At 35.8% G+C, this 26,506-nt stretch overlaps 1 protein-coding gene across 7 annotated transcripts in view; it reads right to left on the bottom strand.

Annotated features, from left to right (window-relative positions):
• The window catches only part of Mtdh (metadherin), a 58,288-nt gene that overhangs the window by 19,867 nt on the left and 11,915 nt on the right, over positions 1–26,506 (bottom strand). The window contains exons 2-8 of one of the 7 annotated variants that reach the window (XM_032914266.1): positions 21,606–21,707; positions 9,386–9,470; positions 8,533–8,709; positions 7,161–7,226; positions 5,605–5,841; positions 2,743–2,832; positions 376–474 (exon numbers count right to left, since the gene is read on the bottom strand). In XM_032914266.1, the coding sequence (XP_032770157.1) occupies positions 376–474; positions 2,743–2,832; positions 5,605–5,841; positions 7,161–7,226; positions 8,533–8,709; positions 9,386–9,470; positions 21,606–21,707 (856 nt within the window). The remainder of the gene's footprint in view (positions 1–375; positions 475–2,742; positions 2,833–5,604; positions 5,842–7,160; positions 7,227–8,532; positions 8,710–9,385; positions 9,471–21,605; positions 21,708–26,506) is intronic. The other 6 variants (XM_032914278.1, XM_032914272.1, XM_032914293.1 and 3 more) reach the window with 6 other exon arrangements.

The following is a 26,506-nucleotide window of genomic DNA, read 5'->3' as shown; positions in this document are numbered from 1 at the left end:
GAAAGTGGTTGTCAACTAGCACAAAAATGTGCATACATCATGATTAACTCAAAGCCACTACTAGAGAATTTATTTCTTCTTTTATACTAAAACCAGAGAAATAAAACTATTTTAACAGAAAAAAAATAACTAAAAAAGTTAGTCCTACAAAACTAGGATAAAACTAACACTGCCTCAGTCATTACGGAAAGTTGGTTTTAATTTCATTAAGTATTCAGGATCAAGTTCCAAGTAGTACACAGTTGGTGTTAAATTATATTACTATGACCTTTAAAGGGGAGAAATTAGGATTAAAATTAAGACATAAAGCATAAATTCAGGATACTAAAAAGAAAATTCTGAGAGAAGTAACTGAAAAGATTTAAAAGGACATACTTAACCCAGACCATTCATCATCGATATGGGGCTGATTACGGCTACCATCCCACTGATAATCAGAAGTGGTAGACTGAGAAACTGGCTCAGCAGTAGATCCTTAAATGAAAAACGAATGCAATAAAATTAAAAATGGAACTTCCTAAGGCTGCTTCATAACAAAAGTTCTAACTTTTCACATGGACTCTATTTTTTATTTTTCCTAAAAGGAAAATTTAGACATAACAAAAGAAAAAGTAAAATAGAGGGCAATTTTAAATTGAGTATGATAATAGCTAGATCTAATTCAACACCACCACCATTCCATTCAATTAGAATCTGACTTGTTATCTGCAAATTTCAAAATGTTGAAAAAGTTCCATTTTTTTCCCTTAAAGATAAACAAACAACAAATCTTAATGCTAGATCTCCAGGGTATGCATATATCCTTACAACTTAGAAAAACGTTAGAAAATAAACGTTTGAGTTAGCTGAACTTTTAGGCCACAGAAAGTTAAAGAAAGAAAATTAACCAGAGAGGTGAGGCAGAGAAAAGTCAGAGAAATAAGAGTTGCTGGAAGTTTAGAGGGTTAACATTTAGATGCATAAATTAAAAAAAAAAAAAAAAGAGCATTTTCTAAGTTTACTTGTTTGAAAAGGAGGGATAAATGTGGGGTTACAAGCTTCCTAGGAACCTGATGAAAGCAGTGGCGGCCCAATGTCTAGAACTTTTTATGCAAATATCTAAAAATAGTTTTGGGGCATAAAAGTCCATGAAAGTAAGGTCAAAACACATTGCTCTATGGCTATAATGCAAATTAAAGCATTCTATCATGTGCACAGAGACACACACATTATACACACTAGACCTTCTGAATCCAAATTTCATGTGTTAAGAGTCCTTAGGTGACTCCGATAGTCACTTAGATTCAGAGCCACTGACACGAAAAACTAGGTGGTCAGTATAAATAAAACTAACAATCACTTCATTCCCTCACAGTCTTGGCAAATTTTTACATTTCCACTTAGTTATGAAGATGAGATTGATAGCATTTCACTAATGATTACTATCTAATTATATACTCAAAATGTTATCTATTTTAATGTAAACTTTAGCAGATCACCCTACGAATGTGAGAATTAGCGTATTAGCCACTCAGGTTGTTTAACCATAGCTTCATCGTTCAGTGGCTCCTACTGCACCTCTGAAGCCTGTGTTGTACAGTCCTCAAATGTAGGGAAGCAGCTCCCTTGCCCTTCTGGAAACGGAGTGTGGTCAACAAGACCAGTGGAGCAAACTGCATCTTACAGGTCAACTCTACCATAACTGGTCCATTAACCAAGAAGAATTTCATATTTTTAAATGGTTGAAGAAAAGTTCAAATGAATAGTGTTTTGAAGTCAGTATCTTTGAAGTCAATGTCTTTGATCTTCGATTTCTTTGTTATCATGGCAGAACTAAATTGACTGTTGTGGCAGCGACAATGTGGTCCACAAAACCTAAACTATTTATTATTTGCTTTTACAGAAAGTCTGCTAGCATCTATTCTAGGCTACTGTTCCAGACTTCATGAAATAACATTAGTAAATGAAGGAAGCTTTGTGAATCAAGTAGTATAAATCAAAGTGCCTCCCTACTTATGCATCATTTGATAAATATATGTAGCTTCTGTTGAGTAATGAAAGACCTATGCATTTAAGTGATATTGGATTGACAGTTTACAATGTATACTCTAGATCAAGAGGTACTTAAAAGAGTTATTGTGTATATGTATGTAAGAGAGGCTTATCTATAAATTCATAACAAGTAAAAGTGAATAGAAATATGCTAAATTCAACCAGAAGTTTGGCAAAGTATACTAGTAACAAGAACATGTCCTAACCCAGCAGTTCTCAATCTGTAGGTCACGACCCTTTTCACAAAGATCACCTAAGACCACCAGAAAACACAGATATTTACATTATGATTCATAACAGTAGCAAAATTACACACAGTCATATGAAGTAGCAGTGAAGATAATCTTATGGTTGGGGGTCATCACAATATGAACTGTATTTAAGGGTTGTAGCATTAGGAAGGTTAAGAACTACTGTCCTAACCTAAACTGCCAGTGGTACACTACAGAATCTAAGCCACTGGCACATAGGGACTTAGATGTCCCTTACAACTTAAAGACCTTTGGTATTACATATATTGATAGCAATATATGATGCTATTCAATTTTCTTTTTTTTTTTGGAGCTGAGGACCGAACCCAGGGCCTTGCGCGTGCTAGGCAAGCGCTCTACCACTGAGCTAAATCCCCAACCCGGCTATTCAATTTTCTAAGTAACAAGTGCTACAACAAAAATGTTTTGGTTAACTCAACGAAAGACTGTTTTCACATACCAGAGACAGCAGAGTTAAGTGTGAGAGATGCAAAAGAAGCAGAGTTCTGTTGAGAGGCACTCACTCCCCTAGCCACACTAGACCAAGCAGCTGGCAAAATAAAGAACGTCACTTGCAACCTTCAATTTGCAAAGAACTTGAAAGATGTACAGAATTCAAACTATGATAGCAATATTTAAAGATTATATTTAAAAAATGAGAACCAAAAATATAGCAATAGCTATTATTTACTGAGTGTCTACCATGTGGATGGTTCTTTTATACATTGAGTTCTAATCCTTACAGCAACTCTGCTAGGCCATTTTAGAGCTAGCAAATCATTTGCTAGTACTTAGAAAACTGCTTGGGTATAATGGTTTCCAAGCCTATTCGTTCCACTATACAATCATTTCTATCATAATTTAAGCAAGTCCTTTACGCTTGGCGCCTGATATTCACTACAATCAATTCTCACAATTACTTAATATGAAGTTCATTCAGGCTATATAACTAAATGTCCATAAACTCCTAATAGGTCTGTCTGAACTAGTCTATTTTCATTCTACTAAACCATGTATCTTTAAAATATTTTCAATGTATTTCTCTGAAAACAGACTGACACTTTGGTCAATAGTAGGCTACATATACATGTAGCCCTATGAGACTTTCTTACCTACTGACATCTTGGGTTCTTAGTGTGCAAGTACATGCCATGATGCCTACACAACGACAAACTACCTAGCAAGCATTTTTTCAGGTGGCTTGTTATTCGACACGACTGTACTCTAACGAGCACACACACCTCCGCAGTGACCCTTCACTAACCTAACATAGTTCTCTTTCAATTTCAACAAAATTTTAGATCTAGTTATGAAAGCCCACCTATCTAATTGGCTGCTTAATTTTATCTGTAATGATATTAACCAAATACTACCTAAATCCACATTTTAATAGTGAAACTACATAGCTTTTACAACAAGTAAACTAGAAATATATTAAAGGTCAATGTTCCTAACATTATTCCATAATTTCTTTTACTAAGGATACTTTTACTATGACAATTTTGCTCTTTCTGTTGAAAATGATGATAGGAATTTTAGAGATTATCTTTGTAGACAGATATTTGTATTTCTAGATAGTTTTTGGACATTCAAGAGTAACTTGAAACAGAATTAGTGAATGAATCACAGTTTGCTTGTTGAGAGATTAGTCTTTTAAAAAGGATGAAAGATAATAGCTAAGGAAGACATTGTAGGGTTTTTCTTTTGTTTTTACTTACAAACTAAAAACTTCCTAGTAAACTAAGTTTTGAGAATTACCTGCCGTAAGTACAACAGAAAAACCTGCATTTCAAGTGTGGCACGGTAGCTCCCAACTGGTTTTGATTTAGAAGGCAGACTGGATTGTCCAAGAAGTCCAAGCCAGCCTTGTAAACAGTTTTCTAGGGCTATATAGTGACTCTGATGAAATAAAAACAAAACTCCCCAAAATAAAAGAAAAATTTTGTTTATTTACTATGAGAAATTATAATTCAATTTTAAGAAGCCCAAAAAGAAGCATAAGGCCATTAGACAAATGGCAAAGAACACTGAATAAAAAAATTGGTGAAAGATGTAGAAATGATCAATTAATTCATGGAAAAAACCTAACTGCATCAATGATTTAAAAGTTTAAAAGTTTAAAAGTCAGGCAAAATTATTTATGCATTTATGCTTATCAAAATAGAAGAAAAAAAAAAAAAAGGTTCAACCTCAGTAAGAATATGATAGACAGGGCTGGAGAGATGGCTCAGTGGTTAAGAGCACTGACTGCTCTTCCAGAGGTCCTGAGTTCAAATCCCAGCAACCACATGGTGACTCACAATTATCTATAATCTGATCTGATGCCCTCTTCTGGTGTGTCTGAAGACAGCTACAGTGTACTTATATACAATAAATAAATCTTAAAAAAACAAAAAGAAAAGAACATTGAAGATGAAGTATGAGAGTAAATGACAATACAATAAATACATTCATGTTCACTTTAACCCAAGCTATTCCCAAGAATCTATCCTAAAAAATACACTAAACATAACATTACCTAAAAGTTTTTAAAAAGTCAGATACAGAAATAGGTAAGTAAATTATATTTAAATAACACAGCATACAATGCCATTAGGCAAACATGCTTATAAGACATGCTTATCAATTTGGGGATGGGGAAAAACATAAAAATGCATATTCAATTTAGTTTAATGTAAAAACCAAAAATTATACACAACAAAGAAGAAAAACAAATACAAAAACTGGAGCTGTCACTGGATGGTGTGATAATATATTTCTCCTTATTTGCAATTTTCCATATTTAGTAAAGATTTTTTTCTATAATGTATAAGTACATTTTGCTTAAAAGAGAATGCCTTTCAGTAGAAACAAACTGCTCAACTACTAATTTTTACCATTAAAATTCAGATAAAAATTATAATAGGTATTTACAGACTATAATAAAATGGATGCTATAAATTTTTTTAGTACTTTTATTTACTATTTTTATTTAGACTCAAGCTGCAAAAATCTATCATGTCTACTCATGCATTACATTTATAACATCACTAAGAATATACAATTACAGGCTGGAGAGATGGCTCAGCAGTTAAGAGCACACTGACTGCTCTTCCAGAGGTCCTGAGTTCAATTCTTAGCAGCTACATGGTGGCTCACAACTACCACCCTCTTCAGGTGTGTCTGGAGACAGGTACACACGTACACACGTACACACGTACACACGTACACACGTACACACATTTCTACTAATGGCTTGCTTTCCTTTACGAGACCTGAAAAATTCAAACTGTATCAGATTACCAATTTTAAGTGAATTAAATTTTTTTCTAAAAGTTCTTACCAATGCCAGAAAATATTGAGCGATCACTCCAATTCCTTCCCCAGTCTTTCCCATTGGCATTAGTATCAGCAGGGTCTTGAGTCCAAGCAGACTGCTCTGTTTTTCTCTTGCCTGCAGAAGCAGGTGGGACAGAGTTCCACTTCTCCTCACCTGCACTCAATTGTGAGGAGAGTTTTACAGACTTTTCACTCCAGCCTCCTCCATTGACAGTAATATTTTCATTCAACCCTGAAGAAACTTAAAGAAAAGAAGGTAAAGATTAAAAACAGATATGTGATGTCTTGTTAAAAATGTGGTATTTTTGTATTTCTAGGATAGCTCAGCTTATCAGTACATAGAACTTTTTCCTTCCCTCTAAGTGTCCTTTAAGTAGCCTGAGTATAAAAAGGTAAGCCATGCTATTCTGACATGGTTTTAAAGTTTGTTTCACAGGGTCTCACTATGTATCTTACATTAGTCTTATGGTTCTCCTACCTCTGCCTCAATATGCTGGGATTACAAGCATGCACCACAATGCCTGGCTAACGGATTCCTTAACTTAAAAGTCAACAAAAGGTTTAAAATGTAACATGCATACTAGTGATGTTCTCAATGGCAAAATGACAAACTGAAAACACATATCTAATATATTCTGAATACTTACCCACTATGAAAATGAAGACTTTTCCTTAGTTACATGCTCTTTCCTTAGATACACTTTTGTATATTATATTACATACAATGACTGCACATTAGAACCAAATGAGAAATTTAAATTGACTATGGCATCAGCCAAGACCAAATGAATGTCAGAACCTCAAGGATAGAGAGCAGATGTGTGTGTGTAAGAGACAGAGACAGAGAGATACACACACATATACAGAGAGAGGGAAGGAGGGAGAGAGGGAGGGAGGGAGGGAGGGAGGGAGGGAGGAGAGAGAGGGAGGGCAAGCACTCTTCCTAGATGAGTAGCCAAGATTGAGACATGGGGCATGAGGGCATAGAGCAAGCAATGGTGTTAAGAACGAGCACGAAATGAGAAGGTGCTTTTCTTTTCCTGTGACACTTTAGCTTTAAGGCTGGTATACTGCTCTGCCTGCAGTGATGAGGAATGAGTGAATTAGGCTAATTTTGTTTGTGAAGCACCCAATAAACTTAAACTATATTCATTTATTATAACAGTTGATACCATCAAGGAAGCAGTTATAATTTATATGAACTACATTTTCTTAAGATAGAGTTAAGGCTTTTATCCCAAACATGCCCATATTACATTCATGCCCAACAAAGATCCTTCTCTCTTGGCTTAAATGATGCAAGAAGCAAAACTGTACATAAATTATTATTGAATGATTTTATATATGGGAGGGGGAGGAGCTACAATATAACAAACCCAGAGGATGATCTTTCTTTTCCAATTTTCAAATTCTCTGAACTATGATCACATTAATTTAGAAATTAAAAATAACTTTAATCCCCCTTCTTTCCTTTAACATCATTCATGTAAGGAAAGAGACATGTATCCAAGTTTCTATTTTGATGGGCCTTCAGTTTAAGTGTCATGTAATTTCTCTCACCCTGAAGTGTAGAATCTCCTTTTCCAGACTTAAAGTTGCTAACTTGAACATTTAGATGAGAATCACCTGGGTTGAAATAGAAATAAAATTTATTTAATACTAAATAGTCCACTATGCACATTAAATCAGGTGGAACATACAATTGTGATCTATAATAAAATGCTCCTTCAAGTGCCAGTTTTGACATTGGAAAAGTGATTTTATAACATATTTCACATGTCCACAGGGAACTAAGTCTTTAGTTACCATATTTTTAGTCAATGCCAAATCCTAGAAAATTGCCCAAATATAAGTAGGGACCATGATTCTGCAATGCTTCTGAATTCTGAAGGTTCTTTTAGGTAGGAACTGAAAAATTGAGCTCTGAAATTGGATTCAACTTTGCCTCATCTTAACATGAGCTGCCTTTTCAATAATCCCAGAAGCAAGCACACCAATTAAGAAAACCGTTGCCAGATTTGGGATTATAAAGTGAGAATATATGTTTTAACATAAAAATTCCAATTCTCTGGCACAAAATAAGCACAATTATCACAATGTACCAAAACCAAACCAAACTAACTGAAATCCCATGAAACACAAGGTGCAAGCAGGGAAGGCATGCCCACATCAGTAAGTCACCAACAGAAGCGCTCACAGCATTGATAGTATATGACAGCAGAGTGAATAAGGAAAGCTCATTACTGTGCTATGGCAACAATTTTAGTAAGTTAGCAGGCAAAAAATAAAATAAAAAATAATAAGCTTAAGAAGGTGATCTGCTAACAACTTAAGGATAGAAAACAGGGAGGCCACTAACAAAAGACAAAGGAAATAAACTAGTGCTCCCACGAAGTAGCTATCAATATTGGATTGCTTACACATCTGAGTACTTGGTAGGAAGGACACTGGCTCAACCATCTTTGAAATTCTGGTTTAGCTTTATTAATATCTACAGAATTGCCTGAAACAAAACAAAAAACTGGGGTGGATAGACAGAACCTGCACTAACCAGAACATGCTTGTTTCATCTTGGAATGAAAGTGCCCAACATGCAGAATGGTGATAAATATTCCATTTAATCAATGTCTTATCCACTGTAGAAATGGAGATGTAAGAGGATTGGGGCAAAGCAACACACAAGGAAAAGAAGCAACAACATTCTCTAATGTGACTCAAGGCAGAAAGGCAAATTTTAATTTAATAAGCCATTCATTAGGCAATATTAACAACACTGCTGTTATGAGGTAAACCAGGATGTGGTTCACAATACTCTCATGAAGAAGGGTATATCAGCATAAAGTTAGCAGATCAAAAAGATTGTGACATATTTTGTACATCTGACTTAAAGGAGTTTGACTTGATGTACCAGTCTTATGTTCCACTAATATACCTTTATTCTTCTTGGAACCAACAGGAAATGATGCAGTTGTAAGTTGCTCGGTGGTAACTGTGATGGTATTTTCTATCCCAGGGATAGTTGAATCCAATGAACCAGAATCAGTCAGCACTTTATCACGTTTACGCTGTTGTCGTTTCTCTCTGTGACTAATTTTAGTTTCCCAGGCTCCTGACACAGCCCGAGAAAAAAGATGTTATTCAGTAAGGGGAAGACAAAAAACTTGTAGTTTTGAGGGAAAAAAAATGGGATGGGACAGATATAATAAATTTAGATATTAAGCTAAAAACCAAGAGTGCTGATTATATTAATTTACCCTAAGAATTCATTCTTATGTTATTTTAGGCAAAAAACTATTTGTTTTTAACAAAATGTGTCAACTATGGTTTAGAAAAAGTGACAGAAAAGAATCATCTCTTATCTTTTTATCCTGTTGGGTAGAAGTGACAGAGAGTTATATATGGTCTAATACATGAGTTTAGGGTGGGATAATAAATGGCTTATTCAAGAATTTTGCACACAGCCTTTTAGGAATGGTATATTTAAGAAAAATGGGAAACTCCAAACCATATTTTTAGGAAACAAAGACAAGATGAATGGCCTCAATTGCTCACAATATTGAGCAAACATAAATTTAAAAGATAAATAAGCACTATTGGATGCTTAAATGATTTGGATAACCAAAGTGTTTCTTAACAACGTCACAGATCTTTATGATAAAATTTATGGCAATTAAAAAGAGCTACATACAAGATTAAGTGAAACAAATGCAGCTTTTATACCACACACCTCAATTTAAAAAAAAAAAATCAAATATTTTCTATAGGCCTTTCCCTTGCTCAAATACCTTCATCAACTTCCTTTCCATCATGGCGTGAACTGTTTTGCACTGCTTTAGCATCTGACTTTGACTTCTTCTTATTTTTCTTTGACTGAAATAGTAAAATAGAATATTACTTATTATCTTGTTATATTTTTGAAAAGGTAGGAGCCAGTAAAATACATAATAAAATGTGTGAAACTGACCACTAAGATATTTCAGTTTGATTAAAAAAAACCCAGCATATTAAGTTTCAATGAGAGGTTATAATTGCGTGGTTACTTTATGCTAATTACAGTAATTTTCTAACTTATTATTTAAATACAGAAGGTATAACCCTATTTTACATATGAGTAAACAAAAGTAGAACAGGCTCTACTGTGTCACATTAACTTTAGTAAGTAAAAGTTAAAAGATCTGCTTGGCTCCAAAACCACACTATGCTCTTATACATAATGTGTCCTACATTATAGTATAAATATAATACTGTAATATGCTGCTCTAGGAGCAATAAAATTAAAATCCATCATTATTTTCAGAAGGAAAATTATATACCAAATAGTGGTTTAATCACACAAGGTATATTGCTGATAAAACCCTATGTATAGCTAATCAATGAATCAACTGTATAAAGCAGATAGTATTTGGCCAGTTTCAAAGTAATGTGACAAAAAACCCCTTGGATTGCATATGCTTAACAGTTCAATAAAGATAAAAATATCAACACAAGATACATAAAATTCTGGAACAGTCTTCTAAGTCCTTATTGCTAATTTTATATTCTCCTTTCAAAAGCTTGCCAAAAACTCCACATTATTTCTGTATTTGGATAGGGATGTCCAGAAAAGAAATAACAATATAGTAGGGTTTTGGTGCTGTTGTTTGACTGAGATAAGCTCTCCTTTACCCTAGGATGACCTCAAATATAGCAGAGGATGACCTCAATTTCCTAAGCCTCCTGCCTCTCCTCTGGAGTGTGGAATTTCAGTACTGTCATTTGGATTACAGTATAACACCACACCCAGCCTTAAACATCTGCTAATACATGTACTGTAGCCACTCATTTAGCTACTTTCTGAGATTAGCTACTCACCCATTACTATATACCATCTTTAAGCTACAGGTTAATTTTAATTACAAGATATTTATAATATGAATAAAATGAATAGATGGCATCAAAAATGCTTTTCCTATCTATTAGAAACTTTGTAAAGCCAAATGTAGATCAGTTATGAAGAGAATAAAACAACTTGCAAAAAGTTTTTTTAAACATAAGATTGTCATGTCAAAAACAGTTTTTGCTACATTTCAAACTCATATCATTTAAGAATACAGTTGTCCTTCAATCTCTGTATGGTATTGGCACCTCAATTCCATGCCAATACTAATTGTTTTCACGTAGTTAAATCCTTTATACTATAAAATGTTACTGTATTTGTAATATCTATCATATCACATATATCCTCCCATACTTTTAGTTGTGTCTAGATTATTTATAATACTTAATGAATTATATAAAATTTTCATATTGTATTGTTTGGGGAATGCTGATCTAAAAAGTCTGTACTTGTGTACAGGAACATTTTTATTCCATGTATTTCCAATATGAAGTTGGTTGAAACCGCAGGTGGGAAACTCAAAAATATGTTAGGCTGACTCTGTTTGCAAGATATAGTATGAAAAAGAAGGTAATCCAAATCTTTGAATAATCATGGCTAATCTTGTCCGAAACATAGTGTATACAGTACACCTAATCTCAATTCAGATTAGCTATATTTTGAGTATTCAATATCCATATGTGGCAGGTGGTTGCTCTAATCAATAGTATGAGTTCAGAAACTCTAGTAAGTACCCCTCCTTCACAGATAAGGAATTTGAGGTTATAAGGAGATTATAGGACCTGTCTACAATCATAGGTTATTAAGTGTGAGACTACGCATAAAGTGCAGTTCTAAATCCATACTTTGCACTTACAAATATTCTTTTAACTAGTTGCCAAAGCACATGTAATAATCGTGATTAAATATAAAATAATTTATGTAATAGACAAATCAAGGTGGAGGTGAGCTAAAAAGCTTCCTTTCTACTATCTTGCTTTTAAATGCTAGAAGGTGCTACATAGGCTGCAGGGGAAGAACTGTCATCAATGGTCTCACTCAGCTGTGGATCCTACAAACTGTTCTCTTGTGCCGGGCAAGATGTGCCCAGAGGTGCAATAGTGGAACAACTGGTATGGGAATAACCAATCAGTTTGACTGGATCTGAGGCCTGCTCCACAGGAGGGAATTCACATTTAGTACTGTAAACATTAAAAAGGGGATAGTGAGGATAAGGCCATGAGGTTTTAGTAAGGAAGCTACTATGGTTTTGTTAAAGAAACATGATGTAATTCTGAAAGTGTTTTCTAAATATTTGTTTATACCAGCAGATTAGTGCTGCTGTTAGCTTTGGTAGAGAAGTTTCTTTTTGCAATGGTCAGTGGTTATTTTAGAGACTCATAATTTTTCAAAATTCCAAGAATGACTGAAATGCTCAGCCCTACATGGGACGTCTGTTGTCACTCCAGGGGCTTACAGAACACCATGAAGAGGACTCTTGGAAAGGCTCTAAGAGCCAGGAGATGCGGCAGAGTGTTGTTCTTCACAGGACATGACCATTAACCGCCGGGATTTGCACAAGATCTGTGCAAGATGAGGCTTGTCAACATTCCACCATGGAGTGCGAAGATGCTTACAAGGCCCTGTCCCTCTGAGTTATTACAATGTTTTGTGGGGGGAGGTGTGGTGGGGCATTTTCTTCAGTCTGTAGCTACTGGATACCCATGTTCCTATAAATAAAGCCTTATCCATGCCCCTCTGAACTTAAACTGAGTGGTACACCTCTCTCAAGATACAAACTAGAAAAAAAAAAAAAAAAAGATTATACTCACTCCAGTATCCTATGAGATTGAATAGTATGCAAGTAAAACTTTAAGATAAACACGCAATACATAGTTACTTGCCCCAGTCATCTTACTGACAAAGACTTCTTTTATGTATAGAGTACATTCATGTTATGTGAACACTGTGTCCCTGAATTGTATCTCTAGCCCTTACTCTGTAGCACAGGTGAGTCTTAAACTTGTGATTTTCTTGTCTTGGCCTCTCATGTGGCTGGGATAACAGACCTGTGCCCTCTCACTTTTAAGGAGCTCTACTGTAGCTAAGACTTCTAGGGGAAACCTTTGACCCAATAGTTTAGCTTTCTTATAACTATATTCCCAACCATATTTTGTCATGTTTCACCATGAATTCAGGTAGATTATTAAATCTTGTCTAAACAACATAACAGTAAAGATCACAAATAATTTGATTTAAAAATATAAATGATCTGAATACACATTTTTGAAAAGAAGACATGGCCAATAAGTGTATGAAGAAATGAGCAACACACCAATCATCAGGGAAATGTAAACTACACTGAGATATTACTTGACCACAGTTAGAATGGCTCTTATCAATCAAACAAAACAAGGGCTGGTGTGGGAAAACTCTGCTAATTAAGGTTGAAGTCTACCATTGACTGGATAGTCTTCTGAGGCTTGGCAACAATGGGGGATTCCCTTAGTGGGGCTTCTCCTTTGGGGAATTCTAAGCTCATATTTGCCTCAATCTGAGTAATATCACATAGCCTTAATTAGATTACGGGATCAATTTCCTTTCTTCCGACAAAAACCTGTTCAGTCCACACCCGAGATTCCTGAAATGCTTTTCTATCCTAAGGAAGCATCCTAGGTACTCCAAGCCGGATGACGTTTGCCCATCCTGGATGTTTCTACCTTCAGTCCCCAAAACTTTATAAGCATTAAATCACCCTAAGTAAAGTTGATCTGCTTCCTGATGGCTGGTCCTGGTGTGGCCATTCATGAATCAGCCATCTATCCAGGAGGGAAGGGAGATGGTTCAGCAGATCTAAGTGCTTGTAATGCAAGCACAAGATTTGATTTTTTTAAAAAAAATATTTATTCATTTATTTCATGTATGAGTACACTGTAGCTGTCCTCAGACACACCAGAGGAGGGCATCAGATCCCATTACAGATGGTTGTGAGCCCCCATGTGGTTGCTGGGAATTGAACTCAGGACCTTGGGAAGAGCAGTCAGTGCTCTTAACTGCTGAGCCATCTCTCCAGCCCACAAGATTTGATTTTTATCTAGAACCCGCAGAACCCATTTAACATAGTGGCTGGCATGCATCTGTAATCTCAGAACTACATTGAGGAATAAGGAGGTAGAGATAGGAGTATGCAGGGTACCAAAATCAAGAGACTACTTCAACAAGGTATGAGAGAATCAATCCCCAAATGTTATTTCTGACCCCCACACATACGTTGTAGCACACACATGCCTACTCACAATACACACACCCATGATAGTGAGCTATAAACAAAGAAACTCTACTGTTGGGAATGTAAACTGATATAGCCAGTACCATAAACATTATGGAAGGTCCTCAAAAATAAAAATAAACCTAGTGTATAACTCTAACAACACTCTGATAGATATATATCCTAGAAAGTGAAATCATTCTATCAAAGATATACTGTATGCTTCCATTCAACTGGGGGATTTCCATGTTGGGATTCAACATGGAAATATAAAGTAGAATAGAGGTCACTACAGGGTATGAAGTGTAGGGAAGATGACAGAAGCGACACAGAACCGGGGGCAACAGCTCTAATGTTCTCCAGAACAGACAGATAATTATAGTCTACAACAATTAATTGTACATTTTCAAAACAACTACTGGAAAAAGAGATTGAAGGTACTCAGTTGACAGAAATGCTAGTGTTTGAAAAGATGGAAGACACTGATTTCTGATTTGACAATTACATGTGTACTGAATTATAAACTCTGTAAGTACAAATATTCTCTAGCAATAAAAAACAGAAAACCCCCCGAAAGAACAGAACAGCCTTTTCTTGAATAGGTTCCATACAACCAAGATTTATAAGCTACTTGCTATGAAGGTAAGTATAGAGAACTAAATGCCAGTGGACACCAGCTGTGCCAAAATTTAGTCCAAGAGATACGTAAGTAAACAGATATTTGGAAAAATTTTCATCTTCAAGTGCCACCTTTTCCCTCTTTATATTGAAAATACATTCTTTTCTCATACAATATGTCTTGACTAGTTTTCCTTTTTCCTTCTCCTATCAGTTTCCTCTCCTATTTGGATGTATTCGATTGTCGTCCCTCATAAGAACAGGTTTCTAGAGATAACAACAAAACATAGCAAAATAAAACATAAGACAAAACAAAGACAGTCACATCAAAGTTGAACAAGGCAAATCAATAGAAGAGCCAAAAAGAAGGCACAGAAATCAAGAGACTCTTGTTTACACACTTAGGAGTAAGGACTACCCTTCTTATTGCTTAACTCCCAGCAAATACACTAGTGCATTTACCTTCATTCCTTCTAAGAAAAAACAAACAATAAACAACAAACACAAACAAACAAAACCCCCCAAAACCAACCAAACGAAAACCAACAAAACTTCAGATGTGCTGCTTGGGAGATAGTTCAGTGGGTAAAGTGCTTGCTATCTACAAGCATTAGGTCCCAAATCTGGAGTTCTGATACCTATTGTAAAAGCTGGGTGTGATGGTATGTAGTAGATCTCAGGAGCTGGCTATTTAGCCAATCTAGCCAGCATTCCAGTTTTAGTGAGATCTTGTATCAAAAAATACAGTGAAGTGGCTGGAGAGATGCACAGTGGTTAAGAGCACTTGCTGCTCTTGCAGAGGATCTGGGTTCTGATTCCAGAGCCAACATGGAGGCTCACAACTACATCAAACTCCAGTTCTAGAGGATCTGATACCGTTTTCTGACATCCTCAGGGTTCTGCACACATAGGGTACATATAAGCTCATGAAAGCGAATATGCAAGACACATAAATGTCTAAAAATTATAATACAGTGAGAAAAGTGAGTGAAGAAGACACTAACCTCTAGTCTCTATACACACAGGCAAGCATAAATGTACTTACACATATACACAAACACAACTGTAGATGCTTCCCATCACTTGTAAAGTCTGGCTTCTTTGTATAATATGTAAAGGACCTTCTATAAACAGATTTCACTACATCTATACTCCTTTACATATAAACTTTAGTTGTAAGACTGTTATTAATACAAACATTCTTGTCTTTAAGCAGCATGAATCTGAACAAAGTGTTACAGCTACTATTAGGGTAACTGTTTCTTGGTTCTCCACCTCATGTTCAGTGCTTAATATTTGTACTAACTTTTTGGATACAGCTCATGTTCCATTCTTTTTGTTCCATTCCTATTGCACACACGCACACACAGGCGCGCATACATACAGTTGGTCACACAGGGCCAAGACCTTTTAATCTCAGTACTCCAAAGGCAGAGGCAGGCAGAATTTTGTAAACTTGAGGCTACCTGGTCTATACAGTGATTCCCAGGACAGGCAGGGCTACAGAGTAATATGCCCATTTCAAAAAAACAAGAGAGCAAAAAATTTATGTGAGACATTTATTCATCCATTATATATAGTAATACATATTACTATAGATATATATAAGTAATTTAAGAAATCATAATATATGAGGCAAGTTTAAGTAGTTTCAACATTCAACTGTGAAACCAGATAAATTCACTTAAGTACTTAAAGTGTGTATATACTTGAAAAACAGCTATGACTTATAAAGCGCTTACTTAAATTCTGACTCTAATTTCTATGATGCATTCATTACACAAGATAAACCACAATGTGCATGCAGGAGGCATTCAGCATTGTTACAGTCTGTTCTAGTTGATGCTTGTTTTAATGCATGCTGCTTGGAACTGTTTTGCTGGTCACAATTCTCAAAACTCTTGGTCAGAGAATACTTTTAGACACTAAGGATTTATTTAGTGACTTATGCTAATGTATTTCAAAATAATCACAACTATCTATATAACTATATCTAGTGGTATTTTTCACAAAAATGACAATGTGAGAACATCATTATATATATTACAAACATCTTTAATGTTTAAATGTATCACTAATTTAACTGTCTACTTCTGTGTCCAACTTACTATAACAAGTTGTTTTGATTGTGGAACATGAAGAAAATCCAGAGACGTTCACAAATGTGTGGATAAGTTTTATTTTGTGGTGTTGGAGCTTTAACCCAGGGTAATGTGCATGGTAGGCAAATAATCTATTACTGAGCTATATATCCCTGGCTCACATAGAGATCCAGCCAATAGAGAAGGGAGAATTTTTTTCTTCTTCAGATAATCCTGAGCATTCTCCCTTAGTTATTATATCAGATTAGTGTTTTCAGGGTTGGAAATGATTAGAAGGAAAAAAGAAAACAATGAATAATTACTAAAAGACATGAGATTTCTTTTGGGAATGAGGAAATTATTATAATTTGATTGTGGCTGTTTTTTTTTTTTTTTGAGACAGGGTCAATATGAATGTAACTCTAGCTGTCTTGACACTCAGAGAAACACACCTGCCTCTGCTGGGATTAAAGGTGTGCACAATTATGCTGTAGTGCTTTGAATATGTTTGATCCAGGGAGTGGCTCTATTAGGTGATGTGGCCTAGTTGGAGTAGGTTTGGAAGAACTGTAGGTGTGGGCTTTGAGAGTCTCCTTTTAGGTGCCTGAAAGCCAGCCTTCTGTTTGCTTTTGAAACAGATGTAGAACTTTCAGCTCCCCCAGTGCTATGCCTGCCTGGATGCTGCCATGCTTCCTGCCATGATGATAAAGAACTGAACCTCAATACCCAAGCAAGACCCAATTAAATGTAGTCTTAAGTGTTGCCTTGGCAATGATGTCTACAGTAATAAAAACCCTAAGACACATGCCCAGTTTAGTAAATTTTTTATTATTTCTTTCAAAATAAAACTACTTTAAAAAAAAAGAAAAAAAAATCAATGTGGCAGGACCTGAGGAAGGTTAAGAAATTGAGATCAAACTAGTTCCACAGGCAGGGATTAGGTTAGGTTCAAAACTGTGGAGTGAGAGGGTTGGAAAGATGGCTCACTGGTTAAGAGGCTTATAGTTTTGCAGAGGATCCAAGGTAGTTCTCAGCACCCGTTTGGCAACTCGGAACTGTATCAGGTATTTGATGCCTGCCCCTCCATGTCCCCACACACATATTATACACATAAACTCACACAAGCATACATTTAAATAAATCTTAAAAGAATAAAAACTCTGTGAAATGTCTTCTAAGATCACAGAGAAAACATTAAGAATTTTTAGCAAATAAACTATCTGTAACTAACACACACACACACACACACACACACACACACAGGCAAAACACCCATACACATAAATCTTTAAAAAACCCTTTTCATACTTACATTAAAATTAACTTTGAATGAATATTTAATGTTTTTTGTTGTTTTATTTTAAAAGATAGGGTATCTTACGTAGCCCTGGCTGGCCTTGAATGCACAGAGATCTGTCTACTTCTACAGTGCCAAGATGAAAGGTTTACACTACCATGCCTAGCTTATAAATGACTCCGTAGTATAAAGGTATTGTCAACTACAAAATACTGGTTCACTAACTTACACAAATTTTATGAAATGTTGAAGATATTCCACTGTAAATTTCTTTTTCTTTTTTGAGACAGAATCTCATGTAGCCTAAGCTGGCCTCAAACTGAACTAGTACTTACTTGGATGGAACTACCCTTGAATTTCTGATCCTCCTGTTCCCACTTCCCAAATTCTGGCATGAAAACCAGGTCCCACTATTCCAGATTTTTAAAAAAAAAAATCATATTTATAATACCAAAAGTGATACAATCAGAGTTTTTTTTAAATATTAGAAGTTGTTAATGTTATAGGAAATCTAAATCTTCCAAATTTCTAATTTTTATTTGACAAATCCTTTTATCATTTGTAGTAAACACTATCTTGTTTCCTTGTCATGATGGAATAATTTTGTTTATTCTTGAGAAAATGCCTACAGAAGCTCATGTCTGAAAAGCCAATCATTATTTCAAAGAATCATCAGGACATGTAGGTTGCTAGTTCATCTTACAATTCACAGTACAAGTATTTTTCCTTAAAACAATCACTGTTCTCCCAATATGAAAGTATACCTTTATACACAGTCACATTTCACCACACAGAATAGTTAAAAAATCATGTACTTTAAGATGGCTCATCAGGTGAAAGTGCTTGCTTCCAAGTCTGACACCCCAAGTTCATCATCAGCCTCTAGAACCCACAAGACAGAATGAGAGAAATGATTCCTCTTTGCAAATTATCCTGACCACATGTGTGCCGAGATATATATACATACAAAATAAATGTGATAACAAATACAGATTAACCATCTTTTTTATTGTATCTTTGATAAAGCACTCTTAAGTGAAGCTAGCAAACAACAGTAAGTACAAAGAATAGCTATAGTTCAGTGTTGTTGTCTGAGTCACGGTAAAGAGCCAGTCATTTCTTTCGCTTCCCTCCCCCCATTAATTTATGCATTTGCTTTACATCCTGATAGAAGCCCCCCTGGGTACCAGCCCATTCAGGCACATGCAGAACTGGGCACATCCTCTCCACTGAGGCTAGATGAGGCAGCCTAGTTGGAGGAACAGGATCCATAGGCAGGAAACAGTTAGTGACAACCGCTGTTCCAGTTGTTGGGGGGACCCACATGAAGATCAAGCTGCACATCTGCTACGTATGTGCAGGCGACAGTAATTTCACCCACTGCTTTGATACCAGTGCAAATATCAACACAGTAAAAAAGGAAAATCATGTTTTAATTACTATGAAAATAGTTTTCTTTTTAGGGATTCAACCAAAGGTTCCTTTCTCAGGGATTCAATGACCAAATTTTGAGAATTGCTGCCTTAGAGTAATTGAAGAAATATTATTACCAGCTACATGGTCTTGTGTAGTTAGCTTCTTATTTAGCTATTAAAGATAAATAAAGCACCCCCCTCAGTGTTGCTTATCAGGATGAAACGATGTGAAGATATTTTGCTCATTGAATGCTATTAGTTCTTATAATGAATGATATTAGGAATGATAGTAGGATTTCAGTAGATATCATTGACTTTATCTTTTAACAATCTACTAGTAAGCAACCTTTATATATTTTGCTTAAGACTGGTTTTCTAATTAGCAATTTTCACATTCCCCCTTTATTCAGACCTTTATAATCCTAGATGCAAAGTGGATTCATTAATCATAAATATTGCTAACAGATGAATTTGCCTAAAGCTTTACATATATACAAAATAAAAAAAAAAACAAAACATATGCCTCTGCAACTTGACCTCTCAAGCATTTTTAAGACTTTTTCCCTGAGTGTGAATAGTATGTTCATTTGATTCTCTCCCACCAAAACTGGCTTCCCTTTCCAGTTGTGGGAAAAAAAAAAAACAAACCAAAAAACCCACCCATCTTTAATTAAGTCAGTATTCCCTTTCTTCTTTCCTTTCTTTTTGAGATAGTCTCATTACATAGTCCTGGCTGGCCTGGAACTCACTGTGTACATCAGGATGGCCTTTAACTTACAGAGATTAATTGCTTCTTCCTTCAGAAGCTGGACTAAAGGTGTGCGCCATCATCTCCAGCAAGTCAATCTTTTCTGGCTACCCAAGTAGGATTTCTTTTCTCCTGGCACCAAATACTCTATTTTATTAGACGGCTTCTTTATTTGCCTTCTTTAATAGTTTCTCTGTTTGTTTCTCCTTACCTAGACTGCAATATTTCTGAGGGTAAAAATATAGCTTGTGGTAGCACATATCTTTAAAACTAGCACTTAGGAGGCAGAGGCAGGTGGATCTTTTTGAGCTCAAGGCCAGTCTGGTCTACAGATCGAGTTTCAGGACAGCTAAGGCTATGCAAACAAACTCTATCATGGAAAAAACAAAAACAAAAACAAAAACCCACCAAACCCAAACCTAAACAGATAAACAGACAAATATAAAAAACTATTATTATTTCTCTATCCCTTCAGTAATTATTTAGCACAGTGCCTGGCTAATAGCCCTATATGATCTCTACTAGAAACTAGTTATCAATGAGGCACTGATTGCTTCCATATCAAAACAAAGATCTAGAAAACAACTACATGTGGTGGCATGCACCTGTAATCCCAGCATTATGAAGGTGGAGGCAGGAGAATCATAAGTTTGAAGCTAGTCTGGGCTCTAAAATCAGACATTAAAATATACTTAAAAAAAAATAAATAAAACCAAGCTAGAAAACTATAGCAGTTTAATGTGCTTTACACAAATAAGCTCACTCTAGCTTCCCATTTATAAAATATATGGGTGGTGTTTTTTCCTTTCTAGACCAAGTTTTATCTCTATAGACTTAACAAGAAAGAAAGTCAGTATTATAACTTGAGATATAATTACTCTGTGTACAAAAATCAAGCTTCATAGGGCTGGAGACAACTCAGTGGTTCCACGGCAATTATTACTTTTCAAGGGGACCCAAGTTCAGTACCCAATGCCCACGATAGGCAGCTCACAACTCTTTGTAACTCCAGCTCCTGGGAATCTAATGTTCTCTTCTGGTCTTCACAAGAACGTAAATGCACATACTCCCACATACATGTGCACACACATGCACATACAGAAGCACTTGTGGAAACCAGAGGACAGTTTCTCCTATTATGGTGATGAGTTCTAGGGATAAACTTAGGTCTTCAGGCTTGGTGGCAAATGTCTTTTCTTACCTGCTGAGTCATGCTGCTAGCCCTTACACAAACCTTTTAAATAGTTCTCTCAGCATAGGATTATTTTGTTAAATACAGTCAACTGTTTAATAGGTAGATAATTTTATTCCCCTAACTAGGGAAATCAATTTAAACAATATCACTGGTCAATTTTGCTAAGCATTTTTTATATTAAAAAGTACATTATCATGAGTAACACAATTCTATTATGTTAGAATCATGTTAAGATTTGTATCAGAAGTAGCCTATAAAGCAAGAACCTCCCTCACTCAAACGAGATACTCAAGTCATAAATTACTTTTGGCATAATGAACGTTTACTAACGCCACAGTAATGTTTAAAAAATTGGTGACATAGTCTTCTTTAGAAACGAAACTTTAATTTTTACAACCGATCTAGTATGATTACTTTAGATTTTCCAGTTTCCTTAAATGAAAGATTTACAATCCTATTAAACATAAAAGCATAATTTTATGTCATTTGCTTTATTAAAACTTTGTATACATGTGTTTCCAAGCTCACCTTTTCACTTTTCTTGTCTGTCTCTGGTGGCTGCTTGGCAGTTATACTTCGGGGAGTTCTAACAACTTCATCTTCAGGTACTTCAACAGTCCGTCCATTTGGCTGCATAGGTAACAAGAAAACACTGCATTATCAAACTGACTGTTAAGATAAAACCAGATTTATAATTGGGAAATAACATATACAACGATATTTTTCCCTGACCAAAATTAAAAAAGGGTTGCTTTTATATACCCATATCAACTAAATCTCAAGGGACTAATGAGTGTTTTATGATATTGACTTATATATATACATATATAAAAGTGAATTTATTAAGTTTTACGTCTTTATTTACTTAATCCCCTGTAACAGAAGTTCTAGACTGTGAGCCCCTTTGTGGGTGCTGGGAACTGACCTTGGGCCCTCTGGAAAAGGACCCTTCTCACCAACCCCCTAATAATGAACTTATAAACAAAATCCTGTACCACAAATTTTCTGTTCACACACAGCAGTTTCTCTAATAAGATCTTCTGGAGCCTAGTTACAGGTGGTTGCAAGTTATTCAATATGGAAAACAAATTCAGGTCCTCTGTAAGAGTGGTACATTTCTATCACTCCATTGTCTAGAACCCCCAGCAGTTTTTTGTTTGAGACTGATTTTCTCTATGCAGCTCTGGCTGGTCTAGAACTCATATTCACTTGATTCTGCTTCCCTCCTCCCCATCCCCAAGTACTGGGAAGCTAACTTTTTGCTATAGAGCTAGACAGAAAATATTTTGAAACTGTAACTCACCCGTAGTAGGAAAAAAAAAATCGGCAAAGATGATATACAGATCAATGCATGTTAGAAGACCCTAATGTTGCTTCTAATTCTATAATGTAATGGCTAAATCCCACTGTCACAGGCACAAACACACACGCACACAAACAAAACAATTACTTCATTCCTAACATTTCTAAAATGAGAGACTACGCTTAGGTGTTTATGGGCAGAATCAAATCTGTGATCCCCAATCACTTTGTAATTAGAATCGTTCCTGCTTTCCTCCCTTTTAAACAATTCTAAGCTCCATTAACAGAAATGGAGAGACCGAGAAATTTGACAAAAGGAACCTATTAATCTATTCTCCTTTCTGATTGCATCACTTCTTTCACTTATCTATTTCTCTCATATTCAACTCACTAAAGTCAGTAAATTAATGTAATAGGTCTTAAAAACACTGTCTCTAATATTTGCAGAATAGACTTTTACCAAACTGCACATCATGGTACAGCTATGTACTGAAGGGGAAAAAACAATGAATGTTAAATAACTGTGTTCTTCTTATGTACATTTCCTTCTTTTTTTATTAAAGATTTATTTATATAAAGTACACTGTAGCTGTCTTCAGACACACCAGAAGGCATCAGATCCCATTACAGATGTGGTTGCTGGGAATTCAACTCAGGACCTCTGGAAGAGCAGTCAGTGCTCTTAACCACTGAGCCATCTCTCCAGCCCTTATGTACTTTTTCTTTGGCTCTCCTCCCAAAACCCTCTTTTGCCTTGTCCTATTTGGGTTTCTATTTTACTCTATTTTTTTTTTAGATGCATGTCTGTATACTAATAAAGGAAAAAAAAGGTGTGGATCTGAATGGCTAAGGAACTGGGAAGAGTCCCGAATGAATTGGAGAAAGGGAAATCATAATATGTTGTATGAAAAATATCTATTTTAAATTTTAAAAAAGTGTCTACAATGTGACTTTACATGTATTGTCAAAAACAATCAAGCAGGAGCTGGAGAGATGGCTCAGTAGTTAGAAGTTTGCTGCTCTTGCTGAGAACCCAAATTTGGTTCCTATCACCCACAGAGTGGCTAACAACCATAATAACTCTAATTCCAGGAGACTGCTACCCTCTTCTGTCCTCCCTTGGCACCAGACATGGATGCAAACTACTTACACATATAAACTAATATAAAAATAAATCATTAAAAACATCAAAGCCCATTTACATTTAAAAACCAAATTTGTAGGTTTTCCAAAGATTTGTGGCATGAAGTCAAAACAAAAGCTGTCTTCACAGCTGAATAAATATCTGCTTAATCAACATTTAATCTGCTGGATCTTAACCTGTTAAAATAAGACAGTAAAAGCCAAACCAAGTTTCCTTACTCTTGATCTGGTTTCTTTCTTCTGTGTTGCTTTTTGCACTCTCTAGGTAAGTGTATGTCATAGGATGGAGTAGTGAATTGGAAAGGTAAGAAACCTCAGCAGGCAAGTAGACTTAGGGTATCTACATCCGGTACTTAGAACCCGCTGATTCCACTTTCCATCCTCTGTTTTACTTGTCATTCCCATATACTGATTGTCTTTTAAATTTTGTCTTTGGTTTTTTAGGTGAAATCTTGCTACACTGCCCAGGTTAGCCTCAAACTATTTTTCTCACCCATCTTTTGAGGTGTAAGGTTAAGTGTGTGCTACCAGTTTGACTTCTTTTTTCTTTTAAAATAGAAATGGAATCTCAATGAGTTATTTAAATTGGCCTCAAACTCTTGGATATATGCAAACTTCCCACTTCAGCCTTCCAGGAAGCTAAACCTATATTGGAAAGCCATCGCACCCAAATATCATTGACTGTTTTTTTAGTTCATATTAACTGTCTTCTCTAACCAAACTTAACGGTTCTCATTTCCTGTGGTAGTTTTTCCTTCCCCCCTCCTTCTTTTTCTCTTCCCCTCCCCTCCCCTGAGACAAGGTCTCACTGTGTAACTTTTTTTTTTTTCTTTTCTTTTCTTTTTTTTTCAGAGCTGGAGACCGAACCCATGGCTTTGCATTTGCTAGGCAAGCGCTCTACCACTGAGCTAAATCCCCAACCCCTTCACTGTGTAACTCTTATAGGCTCTTGCTGTATAGAACAGGCTGGCTCTAGCCTTTGGAGTGCTGAAATTAAAAGCCGTGTGCTACTGCTTTAAAAGCAGTAGCACAACGCCTGTTCCATCTCTCTATGTAACTGAACAATCTTTCCTCTTAAAATTCTGGTACAATGATTAATAGCAGACTTCTATTTCATTTGAGCAGCCTTTACTTAACAGGATGGAAAAACAATCTGTATCTGAGGTAAGGACTGACTTCTAACATGAGCCCTATTTTTCACTTAGGCACGCAAATTTTATTATACCTAGCTAAAAATTTGAACAACGTAAGTTGAAATTAGTTGGAAACTAGTTAGAAACTAGAAGTTCAATTACCAATTGCCACAAAAATGGAACATGGGCTTTGGAACTGGACAACTGAGGTAAGATGCAAGAGCTGCAGCTAAGCCTGTGATTTAAAGCTGTTCCGTCTGTGTGAGCACATGTACAAGTTAAGAAGACAACTTTGGGAGTCGGTTCTCTACTTCTACTATGTAGGTTCTAGAAATTAAAGCTCACTGGGGGTAGCAACAAGCACTTTTACCCACTGGGACATCTTGTTAGCCCTAATCACTGATTTTTAAACATTTTTCTTGATTTCACTCTCAACTTCATGATTTGTAAGTATAAGAAAACTGTGTACCTATCTTCTAGGGCTCTTGTTAGATTATATCAAATGGGAGCATGTGAAAACAAACCTGTTCAGTAAAGTTTCTTCACTTCTAAAATTCTTCCCTGTCTAAAGACATGTGCCCATATACCTTAATCTCACACTCAAGCGCTTATGGTCATTTTTATACTAGCAATTATGGTCATTTTTATACTAGCAATCTCACAAATGTTAAAGCCTAGTGGTTAAATTATCCTGGACATGCATCCAACAGGCACAACACTCTAGATATAAATTCTCTCAGAAAGTTAATAAACTGCAACTAATATGTAAACATATTCTCTCCAGGGCTAAAAATAGTATAGGGCTTGCTTTTCAAGAAACAGTATTTTTATGTTACTTTCTTTTAAAACACAAAAATTACTAGCCCAGTGCATACCTTTAATCCCAGCACTCAGGAGGCAGGCAGGTTCAAGGCTAGCCTGGTCTATATAGTGAATTTCAGACCAACCAAGGTTAAACAGTGAAATTCCATTCCTAAGAGAATTATGTGGCATTTACGTGTGTTCATACAGCTAATACCCAGTAAAAGTAAACAACAGGGTAACATGCAGACTCCCAAAGATTCTGGAACAAAGATAAGCATGATCCCTGTTCTTCAGAAGTTTACAAACAGCAGAGCATGGTAGCAGACTGTGTATCCTAACTTGTAGGTAGAGGCAGGACTGAGGCCAGCAACAGAGTAAGCAAGTTCTAGATCAACATAGGCCACATCATTAGTCCCACTCCAAAAACCACAAAAGCACAGCAATGACAAAGGATAGAGCCTAGCAAAGAAGTATACAACAGCACAAACAAAAATAAAAAGGGAACAGTATTCTCTCTCTTGGAAGATCAAGGGTATCCTGGCTGGGAAGATGGCTCAGTCTGTGGAATGCCGTGGTGGAGCATAGGGACTCAGATTCCCAGCACTTAATAAAAAAAAAAAAAGGGCGGAGGGAGTGCTTGTAGAAGATAACCACATGTAATTAACTCCCTCTCTCCCCTCCTTATATACAAATACTATAAAGTTTGAAGGCAAAGAGAGAGACTGAGATTGAAATTCCAAATGTGTGTCACCCTGAACATGTTTCTACTTCACCAGGTTTTACATTTTTACTTAGGTTAAAGCTATAGGGAACATGCAGGAGTCATTAAATGTGTCAGTGTACATCAGAAAAATGAAAAGAGGCAAAGCAGAGAAGTTACAATGTATGTATCCTTACAATAACCAGTGATTTCTGAGCACTTGCTCTGTGCCTCACATACATGACTTTTATTTATGGAAAAGAAAGTATCGGAGCCTGTCTAAGAAGTCAGGCAAAATTAACTCTGATGTAATTCTCAAAAGAAAGACTTTTAGTTGTGAAAAATTC

Source organism: Rattus rattus, chromosome 1 (assembly GCF_011064425.1).
Source record: "Rattus rattus isolate New Zealand chromosome 1, Rrattus_CSIRO_v1, whole genome shotgun sequence".
In the NCBI taxonomy this organism is placed as follows: Eukaryota; Metazoa; Chordata; class Mammalia; order Rodentia; family Muridae; genus Rattus; species Rattus rattus.
This window is presented reverse-complemented; position numbering and strand designations above follow the sequence as displayed.